Source organism: Podarcis filfolensis (genome assembly GCF_964270895.1).
Source record: "Podarcis filfolensis genome assembly, chromosome: 2".
NCBI classification, from domain to species: domain Eukaryota; kingdom Metazoa; phylum Chordata; class Lepidosauria; order Squamata; family Lacertidae; genus Podarcis; species Podarcis filfolensis.
This window is the reverse complement of record NC_139605.1, coordinates 64,389,298-64,400,794: the sequence shown is the minus strand read 5'-3', so window position 1 is coordinate 64,400,794 and position 11,497 is coordinate 64,389,298. Positions and strand designations below refer to the sequence as shown.

The 11,497-nt window shown below is 39.7% G+C and overlaps 1 protein-coding gene across 6 annotated transcripts in view; it reads right to left on the bottom strand.

Annotated features, from left to right (window-relative positions):
* Positions 1-428: 428 nt before the first annotated feature.
* COL23A1 (collagen type XXIII alpha 1 chain) overlaps positions 429-11,497 on the bottom strand; it is a 311,227-nt gene continuing 300,158 nt past the window's right edge. For all 6 annotated transcript variants that reach the window (XM_083592227.1, XM_083592229.1, XM_083592226.1 and 3 more), the window contains 4 exons: positions 11,026-11,112; positions 10,176-10,238; positions 8,587-8,625; positions 429-6,566 (listed from right to left, as the gene is read on the bottom strand). In XM_083592227.1, the coding sequence (XP_083448353.1) occupies positions 6,513-6,566; positions 8,587-8,625; positions 10,176-10,238; positions 11,026-11,112 (243 nt within the window). In that variant the 3' untranslated portion in view covers positions 429-6,512. The remainder of the gene's footprint in view (positions 6,567-8,586; positions 8,626-10,175; positions 10,239-11,025; positions 11,113-11,497) is intronic.

The window sequence follows — 11,497 nt, the reverse complement described above, 5'->3', positions numbered from 1 at the left end:
GAGAATATTAATGTTTGTCCGCTAATCAAATGTTTATCTGACCTTGTCAAATATATTTTCTGTGCAAAGCTTTCCAGTTCATTCATATATATACGTGTGTGTGTGTGTGTGTGTGTGTGTGTATTCTTTATACAATCCAATGTAAATCTGTTTTGGATTATGACAGTGGGCATTCCAAACATGTATTTGAAAGTAAGAGTAAGGTGAGTATTAGTAAGAAAATGAATTGGAATAATTCCAGTTTGGTTTTGTTTTTGTAATGGGACTATTTTTAAGTAACTGTTTTTAAAACTATTGGTCTGATTAATGGAACAACTTACTTTAATTTCAAAAAATAATGAAGCTAATTTGAATTCAAATGCTTTTGATTGTTTTATAGCTCTGGTTAGGAATGTTGCAGGTATATAATTCACAACATAGTAAAAACAATCTGTACAAGAAGCAGTTTATTCTAAAATGGTTCAAATATCAAGTCTTACTACAAATCAAAGCACAAAACAATGGGAACACTGCCAAACTGTGCAGTGCCAGTTGTAAAATTTACAAAACAGATCAGTACAAGTCTATATTTTTATTCAATAATTCATAATACTGTATTAATGCCTTCATTTTAAAAATAGTTGTTCCCCCATAGTACAACTAAATATAGCAGTTGTTCTGGCTTGTACGTGTTAGAAATTTTACATAAAGTTGTAATCAATGACAACTAAACATGTCGCATAAATATTCCCTTCCAACTTTAAGCTATACCGTACATTTTATTGAAGCTCAGAAGAGTATTTCATTATAAAGCATGTAAAATACATTCCACAAAATTCTTCATGAAAGAGGCATAATTCTCAAAGCCCTTTTACTTATTAGTTACTGAATGAGATTACTTGCATGAAAAGGAGACTTCTATGTGCAGTTTGTAATACCGGACACTACCTTGGTAATTATGAGTCTGTCAACCCCTTCATTTGCACATTCATACAGCTTCTATATATACTTCCTGAATAAGAGTTTTACTGAATATAAAACACAAGTTGTATTATGTTGATCTTTGCTTAGAATCTCAAAAAGTAGAAGATAATGCAGTCCAACTGCTTTTTGGGGGGATTGTCCTTTGCTCTCACTTGAAGTCAAGGACACTTGATTTACTAGGACTCATTCTGATACAGAGTTACTGTAGGTGCTCAGCACACTGTAAAACGGGGCAGCAAGTGGAGGCACCTGGGCCAAATCCAGGCCCCTGACAGATATTGCATTTGTCAATGTAGAGGTGAAAGGGGTATGCAGAAAGTGGCATCTGTGACAACAAAACTTTATAGCTGTTGCTTCCTTCCCCACTCTTAAGTGGCCTGTAGGGAAACTGTTGACCGGGGCTGTAGAAGCATGCCCTAGTTTTTGCAAGGCATACAAGCAAGTTAGCAAAATCTTCCTGTATATTGAGCAGTGAATCACATTGTTCACTGTAGTTCAGCTTCTGCCTGTGCAATGAGTAGCAGTAATTTGTCTTAAAACTTGAGCAACTTGGGCACCAGTGGGTTTAAACTACTATTACTGCACATTTTTTTTACAGCAAAACATTGAAATAAACAAGAGGCAGAGCCAAACTATATTTATAGTTGCAGCAATATATATTCAAAATGCCAATTTAGAAGTAGGCTGAAAACGTTGACAGTGTTGTTTTTCAGTTCTGTGGCACAACATTCTATTGAGATAAACACAGCGTGATATAGCAGATGTGAAATACTTTCAAGTTCCATCTCTTTAAGTGGAAGAGATTTAAGCCTGTCCATTCTGCTTAATCAAATTATGGAAGGGTTTTAGTACCATATAGTGCAAACCTTCACTTTTTAAAGGTATCAAGTTGAAAAATTAGAAAATTATCAAAAACTGAAAACATGTAGTTAAAATATTGAATGCTGGCTATTCTTTATATTTCCATTCAAAATAAGAGCAATTTAAAGCGTAAAACAAAATTGTCTTTATTTCACATACTACACAGATTGGTGCTTTTGAAAGCATATCAATGTCCTCTTATATAAAGAAGCCATGTTGATAATCTTCAATTTTTAAAAATACTGTGCTGATTAAAAAACCCAAATCACTACTATTCTGATGGCTAGTAGTGATTTGGTGATTTTAATTGGTACTTAGGCACTGTAAATAGAGCATTTCTATTAAAAAGGAATTACCGAATTCCTTTCAGGGCTTTAAAGCTGTTATTTCCCACAATTCCCAATGCTATGAAAGGTGATGCCGATAAGCATTTTAAATGAGTATCTAAAGCAGGAGTTACAGGATCTTTGGCTTTTCAGATTAGAACTACAACTCCCATCAGCCCTAGTAAGCACTGCCAATGGCTAGGGATGGTGGGAGCTGTAGTTCAGCAACATCTGGAGAGCCAAAGGCTCCCCACTCCAGATCTGAAGTATGTCTTTAACTGAACAGAAATGGATCAAATTACTGTATCTTGGTGCTGGTGTGTAGAAATTTAATGCAGAAGCAAAGCTTCTGATTCTTCCTTGCAGCTGTGCTGGGGGACAAAGGGAAGAGAGGGAGGGGAATAGCATGACTTTTGAACCAGGCCAGTACCTGCTGCCACCACCAAAATAAATGATATGTAGACAAAATAGGCAGTTCTGAAGCATCCCATACAGGAGTCACATTGCTAATATATTCAGTGAATTCACTCTGACATGCATTCCATGTGGTATAGACTTAGGTTTGAACTATGAAGCTTAGGAGCAGGTCTTGGGCAACTCACAATCCTTTAACTTACCTCACAACAGGAGTGCCAACTTAGCCCCTTGACCATGGGTGCCATGCAATGTGCATGGCCCTGGCACCAAAATTTGTGGGTGCCCAGCCCCTTTATGGGGAATTTTGTGGGTGCTCGGGCACCCAAGACCCCAGGGAGTTGGCACCTATGCCTCATAAAGTTGTTATGTGGATTGAACGAGATAACGCTATGTGTTCTTTTAAATTACTTCTTATAGATATTTCCAAATCGCTTAGACCTTCTTGGAGGAAGGGAAAGAAAAATATGCAGTTGCTAACAATAGATGATGTGGAGTCACATTTTATAAGGAGTCTCACTTTGGTGCTGTCTGCAATTGAAGAAATAACTGTTGTTGAAGGTTGCTCTTTCTTTACAAATAGGTTATCACTGAACAGCTTGCCAAGGACTCACAAATAAAAATGGGTTTAATGTGCTAAAGAACAATGTATCTTCTACACTTGTGTGTGCCCACTTCTTGAATAAATATATTTTATTGTGGCACTAATGAGTTGTTTTAAAAGAGTTCAGAAATGAAAAGTACTTTTAAATATTTCTTCTGGATTTTGTTTTTCCAGTGCTGCCACTGACAGCTGTTAATAAGAGAGAATGATGAAGAGGTAATTTGTCTATTTTCTCAAAAAAAGAATAGTATAGCCAGTATTAAATTTCATAAGCAGTGATCCAGAAGGGCATGGATGCATGTGGCCTTTTTTTGAGTGTTCACTCACAGAAACTTTGCCCCCCTCCCCGCCAAAGCCAGTAAATTACTAACTGAACTTCCAAAATTGAAAACAGTGAGGGGATTTGGCACGAAAATGGGAGTTGGGGGGTGGGATTTAAAGCAGCAGGTCCACCTGCATCTATCTTGACTGGGGCTATAATTGTGCATTATTACTATTGTCACACTACCACATACATGCTCCAGCCTTTTGCTTTCTTTCCTTTTGCTAAGGATGACATTAACAGAATGGCAATTAGATAGATGTACAGTGTACTCAGCAAACACTACAGACTGCAGGGAAATATTTTGCCAGGAGATAAGATTTGGAGGAAATGATATGCTGTAGACGAGGAAGAAGAGAGTTGATTTTGCTGCCCATGGACTTGCCACTGGTTTTTGCCACCTGTAAAAGAGTATTACATGCAGAAAACGAAGCTATGCACACAGCTGTTTGACTTTCAAGGAAGCCTTGAAAGCTAGTCTTTTGTATGGAAGGTTACAGCATTTTAATTGACAATTTAAAGTATCTAATTTCTTTCTTAAGTCAGTGTAGTTTATCTTCATTTACACAACAGTCTAATATCATTACCGAGCAAAATGCCATATGGACATCAGAAATCATACAATAAAGCTATCTTATATGTAACCCAAGTAGTTAACAAGTGAAGCAATGTTAACTTTATAGTCTATTTTTGTGTGTATAGTATGCATCTTCTACCATGTGAAGAATTGTACACTGTTTAAAGCATTAACTGCAGTTTTTCTAGAAGACTTTACAAGTAGTAATAATAGAAATAATATACATTATTGCTAAAGATTCAGAGGATAGCAATCCAGAACCCCTCTTCTACCTTACACTAACGGAGAGCACCATGCCATCCTTACACATGTGAATTCTGATCAGTAACGCGAACCAGCACTTTGGAATAGAATTACACCCCATCTCTGGGAATGAGGGCTTAAACTCTGAATTAGGATGAAGCCAATTAGCACCAAAATAAAACGGGAGAGGGAAATCCAGGCTTCCTAGGTTTTGTTCAAACCGCGAAGTATTATGTCCCTTGGTTCCTATAAACGTGAGCTTTCATCATAGTTTTGTGCCTAGTTGATCACTGTCACAGCTTGCTAGTGTTCAAACAAACATGACACTGAGGAAACTGTCATATAAGGCCTTAGCTAAATGTTCAGAGGCAAAAGGGTTCAGATGCTTCCATGAAGCTGTAACCTCTTTCCACGAGTCAACATTGCTCAGTCAGTTCTGCAGCTGCTCCCAACTATGCTTGCCAACTCACAGAGAACTCCTGTGCTTTTAACAGCTGTGAGGCAGAGGACTAAGGCAAACAGCTTCTGCTATCACAGTGGTCAGACCAGCAGGACCAGATGAACTTTTTCTTGCCCTATGGAAGACATTGGTGCTCTTCAGAGCCAGGAGCCATTAACTCCACTTCTGCTGCTCTCCCTATTTACCTCAGTACCTTCCAAGCAATATACTTCTACCTAACATGTTCTGTAGCCCTTACTTCTTAGGTAGCATGCCTCCTGGATGCTCCTAGATCCACCCAGCATCAAAACATCATTGCCAGAACCTTTCTATACTCATTGTATACTTGTGAAACATTTTCGTTAACATGGCCTTTTAAATAAAAGATTCGAAACCTGGAGCGTGAAGAGTTTCGCCAATGTGGTGTTTGGCAGAGGAAGCAAACCGGTGGAAGTTAACCTGTATCCTTCCAGATTCTGTTGGACTGCAGCCCCCATCAGCCCTAACCTGAGATGACGGGGTTGCAGTCCAGCAACATCGGAATGGCTCCTCATCCCTAAAGTAAACAAACTGTGTGTATGTGATCCCATTGGCAGCACAACAACAAGGGGTGTATAGAACACTATATAGTTGCATAAATGGGTGAACAGTTTTGGCTGTGCTGCTTGAAATGAAATTGCTTATTGCTACAAATATAGGTTCAAGGTAGGCTATGTGTGGACATGCTTAGGTTCTTGAAATTAGTAAGCTATTGTTCAATATACCAATGGTAAATATGCAGGATACTCCACTAGCAGTATTTTCTCCCTTATTTGTGCTCATACCCACAATCCACTGGGACGAGCTGCAATCCAATCAATTGCTAGAGTTCCATGCTTTTTGTAGCCATTGTGTTTTGATTTGGCCAGAAGTTCTCAGGCACGCTAAAGAAATGTGCCTGTTCTCACTTTATGCTTTGCTGTAAGGGATCACTGATGTAACACTGGTGCACCTTTGTTTGCTGCATAAAATATGGAGATTCTCCTAGACACCTTTACTCTGAAGAACTGAAACTGAAAGAGTTGTTTCCATGACCAAGTAAGTGACCAAACAACCACTGATGCTATTATTGAACTCCTGCACTTCTGACCATAGGTAGTTTTATTTGGGAGGTGCTTACACACCAATGAAGATACTCCTCGAGTTGTGTACTTGGTTCTGCATATGGGAGTGGGGGAGCAAAGTCCAAAAACAGAGCTCCAGTTTATCAGTACTGATATGGCAAGCCCTGCCAATTCCGGGAAGCAAGCACTGGACTTCATACAGGAATCCCTTCCCAGTTTGCAAACATGAGCTGGCAACTCATGGACTGTGGCTATGGAAGAGGTTTTAACCAGCACTGGTGTTATGCTGCAAATCTGTAAAACTGAGATGAATATTGTACTGTTTCCTCTGTGTGTGTGTGTGTTTGTGTGTGATCTGTATGATAATGTGAGGCACTACAAGTTTTTCCAATTCCGCAGTAATTACAAAAGTTCCCGAAGAGAATCAACCCGCTTTAAGTCACAGATTGTAGAATGAATAAGCAGAGGTTCTCCCGGCGACAAAGTTTTCTACATGTGGAAAAAGCTGCCACAGATGACAGAGATGATCATAACGACCAAGAACGTAACTGTTTTCTTCAAGGCGGAGGTATGTAGCAGCATGTGTGGTAACGTTTGTGTTGTATTTCCGGGTTGGAGGTTCCTCCTACATTCATCCACAAGCCACCGTTTGTCTCATTTCTAAGGCTGCAACTTCTTTTTCTTTTTCATTTTCTCCTCCATTTCTATCTGTGGCTATGTGCAACAGAATTGCAGAGTTGAAAGCCATCGGTTGAGAAGAGGGGAAGTTCCTTCTCCCATGCAATAAGGCACACAAGGCACAGTTTCTCAGTGCTGTTATTCCACACGGTAGCGTTAGCAGCAAGTAACAATCATTCCCAATTATTTCAGAGTGTCCAGTTATAAAATAGTTGTTGGTTATGTACGCTTGTCCTATGGGCCTTGGAAACGTTTATATCTTTTAAAATCCATACATGAAAGCATCCAGTATAAAAAGATCAATATATTACTGTTGAAGAGTTATTGTTTTTTTTGTGACTTCCCCCCTCTTTTTTGTATAAAAATTAGAAAAAGATCAAAATATATCACACTATTATTTACACAGTCCATGCTTGGAGGATCACTGTAAAAGAACACAAACATGTTTAAAAAAACACACACACGGGCATAGCATGCATCTCACTCTCATCTACTGCGAGACAGTGTTTGCAACTATTTGGTGACATTGCTGACTTCCATCTTTTATAATTATTATCATATGTGGAGGGATGTGGAGGGAGTAAAGTAGACGACTATCTACTTTTTCCAAAGCTGTATCATCCAAGGTGGAAGGTAGGCAATGTAATTATTCCATCTAGCAGTGCTGATTCTTTTTCTTTAATTCTCGCTATTCGGAAATTTTTTGGAGGAGATGGATGGTGGGGAGATTAGTGGGCCCAATCCCAGGGCCTCTTGAGGGAATGAATGGGCTTTGGATTCAGTCGCCTGAAGGCCACCTCTGCCCTGCCTCTGCTGAGTCCATTCTGTCCCTAAAATGCTCCATTTGGGGGCCTAACACTAGCTACTGCAGGTAGAAATACCACTTGCAATAGGCCTATGGAAATCTATGCCTGCAATAGATCTATGTCCACATGCTTTCCTCAGTGGTAGAAAGACAGCTCCACCCTATCCTCATCTTTTCTAGTCAGTAGATCTGAGGGATTGCTCTGCCCTTGCTTAATAATGCCTGACATGTGTAATAATCTCTAGGTTGCTTGTGCAATCCTCCTGTTGGTTGGGACGGCTTTCCTCTCTACCATAGCTTGAAACAGAAGCACCACCCAGTCATTTGCTGCCCTTCTTTGTATATGTAGCCCTGAAAACAAAACACTACAGCGGAAAGCTGCACAGAGACTCTCAGAAAAGGTTGGTTGGACATAGGAAGAGTTACAATAATAAAGAAAAAAAAAGGCACTAGGTTGTTTTGTTTTCGCCTCTCACACAAGAGCTGAGCTAAAATGGGGGAACTGACTTTTGTACATGGCTTCATGCCCATTGAAAAGTGTCATATAGTTGTGGGGGAGCATGAAGTATTTGCAGAAAGAGTCTCAGCAGTCATGGCAGCAGAGCCATTTCCCCCTGTTTAGCTATACTGTATGGAAATCCAAAATCGATGCAGCTCTAGTATTAAAACCTGACTCAGAAAAATAACTTAAGAAGAGGGTTATGGTGACGGCCCACTTTCACCTTCTGCTTCTCATGGAAATTGCTGCCTGCCAGGACAAATTTACTGCTGTGTGATTGTGGGCTGCATTCAAGGACACTGGTTTGCCACCATCATGGGCAGCTCTGCCCTAAATTTACACTAATCTAAATGTTTTTTAAAAATATATATAGCATAATGCGGACATGAAAGCAAGATGCAAAGTCAGCATTAAAATGGAAATAAACCAGATTTATTTGCCAGGCATAGAATCAAAAAGATAGAATCAAGCAGGAATAAGTTGGCATATTTCCTGACCAATTAATTTTAGTTATAATTTCATAAGCAAAATGCTGAGTTTCTTGTCTCTTTGGTCTAATCCCTCTATGATGGCTATATTAATATGTGGGTATTTAGCAAAGATATCTACATTTGCCTCAGTTCATTTTCTCCCCCTTTCCGCCCTTTCCCTTTACAAAATAGCTCAATTATGTATTAGTTCCATGCTCTTACTCTTGCTAAGCAACAATCTTAATTCAAGCCAAAGAAAAAATCTAAGGTAGGGTACGATACCTTGTGCCAGCATCCTGGTACCGGTAATCCATCTGGTCCCTGCAAAAAGTAAGTAACAATTTTGTATTCTTGGAAAGCACCAAGTGAATCATAACAGCAACACACACACACACACACACACACACACACACACACACACACCATTTATGATTGATCTGCAAGACCTACCATTATCATAAACGTATTGGAAATATCCATGCAAAAACCATGTGCTGTGTTTGAAAAGTAGGTATGCAGGAACAAATCAGATTCCATGTATAAATTTCAGAAATAAAACAATTAGTCGAATTCATAAACAATTGCTTAAAAAATTCATAAGCTCTCTGTATTAAAGCAAATTTAGTTTTTTGATTTTAAGATGTTTTGTTTCATGCTGTAATATGAGTTTGATGAAGGGAGGAAAGAGCTATACAAGGATAAACTCAACACCAATTTAATTAAAATTATTTCAGGCAACTCTCAGACAGTATCTCTTAGCTCAACTCTGTGACACGGGAGACTGACTGGTGAATGGCTGTCTTTCAAAATGGGAAGTACATTGCCAAAGGACAAGCAGAGGCATGAACATCTTCCCTACCTATCTTAGGTAAAGCATTCTTTGCGTATTATCCATACTGTTTCCAGGTTTAGTTTCTGGCTATCAGTTGTAAAATACTTTCCTTGCTTGCAAACCATTTTCTTTCTTGCGACTCGGCTACACAGGTCAATTTATAATGTTAAAAATGCATTATAAAAATGTGACACTAGATGGTGCTGTAGAGCAGAATCTAAAGTCAATGGCAGATACCTTGGGAGCGTTCTCCCCGCCCCCCCCAGCATTTTAATGGCATATTTTTATATCTGTATAGATATAGCAATGCTCTTGAGGGGGGTGGAATAGGCTCACAACATCAGAATAATTATAGCCTATGGGATTGGCTGATGTGATAATGTATGCAAGCTGGCCATTCATTCAGAAGTCACAAGACAAGGAGAGTGCTTTAGATAACTGAAATGTTAAAATCATTTGTGGCATCAGATACATAAATAGGCATAGCTGTCAATTTCAACCTGTGCACTCTGAAACTACTCAAACTTATTTGCACAAAGAACGTGTTTCAAACCCCATGACATCCAGGAATATGTGGCTGAATGACACACACATACTAAATGTTTGTGCAAATTCATATCAGTTTTAAAAAGTTTTCCTCCCTCCGCCCTTCCAGGTATTTAACTGCCTGGTCCATGCATACAACTTGCTAAGCTTATAGTAGCCAGAAGCATTGACACACCTTTGGCTACAAAGCCAGACACTAGAATTAAAAATATATAAGCGTTTAGTTTCACAACGTGGCATGAATCTGAGTGGAACGAACTAGAGCGTGCCCTGGCTTGTGAAATGTCAGTTCTTCCATATGTCTGTACAACTTTTGGTCTTTCACAAATCATACAGACACCTGACAAATTCTGGCCACATGTTCATATAAAAGAATGGAGCTTCCAGAGGGAAAGGAAGGGAGAAAGCGGAAAAAGACTATGTTATGCAAGAAAAGGGCTAAGTTATGCAGAAAAAGTCATGCAAAAGAGGAAAGAAAGGGGGGATACTATACCAAAGGGCAGAGCATATCCACACCATCCAGTTCAGGTAAACCTGGCTCCCCTTTAAAAATGAACTGTTAATTGAAAACGGAGAAATACATAGAAAAGTTTATAAGAAAGAAAAAGGAAAGAAGGTGAAAAAAGTGAAGAAATAATTCAGAAGCTTACAGAAACGTTAAGCATGGGAGATCTCTGACCTGGAGGGCAGATATTGTCCTCCAGGCCTCCCTTATTCGGCCCTTTGTACTCTCCTCAGGCCACATCCCTCACTGGCCCTGGCCCACACCCTCTTGGGCTGCTTTCCTTGTGTCCTTCAACTGTAAGAATGCCTCTTAGAGACATACCTCGGGTTACAGACACTTCAGGTTGCGTTTTTTCAGGTTACGGACCCGCTGAAACCCGGAAGTACTGGAACAGATTACTTCCGGGTTTCGGCAGTCGCGCATGGTCACTTCTGGGTTTGGCACATTGTACGCTGTTGCACACATATCGGACACGCCAAAAATGGTCACTGCCTGTATACAAGACTGAAATAAATCAAAACTGGCTTGAAGAATGAACCACCTGCTTGTGCACACAGCGAGCAGTCACATTGTTTTTTTATGGGTTCCTTTCTTTGATTGCTGATTTGCATATGAGTTGCCTTTCCTATTTTGTGTCTACCCTAAAACATGTACGCCAAGAAAGTGACGTTCCAGCATCATGATAAAAAGAAAGGCTAGAGAAATGCAACTATTGGCCTTCTGCCGTTATCCAAGTTCAAAGGAGTCTGCCTCCAGAAACCTTTTTGTGCTTCAGATGTCAAAAAGCAACGGAGATAATTTAAAGCAAACATATATTCCCAGCAATATCAAACCATACCACTGGACAAGGCTGATCCAATCCAGGCGGCCCTGGCTCTCCCTTTTGCCCTTTTGCTCCTTTTCTACCTGGAAGTCCTCTTTCTCCCTGTGACACAACAGAAAAATCAAAGCTCTTTTATAATCTGAAAGACTCGAGCGAGAGAAATACCACTTGTTAAGTCCTGAATTTAGTGTCCACCTGTTTGCATTGTGTTAGACTTATATAAGTAGCTTATATATCATGTGAAAGCTCAAATATAATACAGAAATTAACAGAGAAGCACCGGAAAGAAAGAATAACCTGCTACGTGAATGCAGCCCATGAGTGGTCACTTAAGAACAAACCTTGGTTAGCACTCATGGTTCATTTGGAGAGCAGCAAACTACTGAGCTGCTTCGGTTTGGATGTAGTGCTTAGCCAGACTATGGTTTTGCTCTTGGCAGCATGGCAGCGGAATCAGGAGTAGGAGAGAAGCAAAGGGGGACATCAA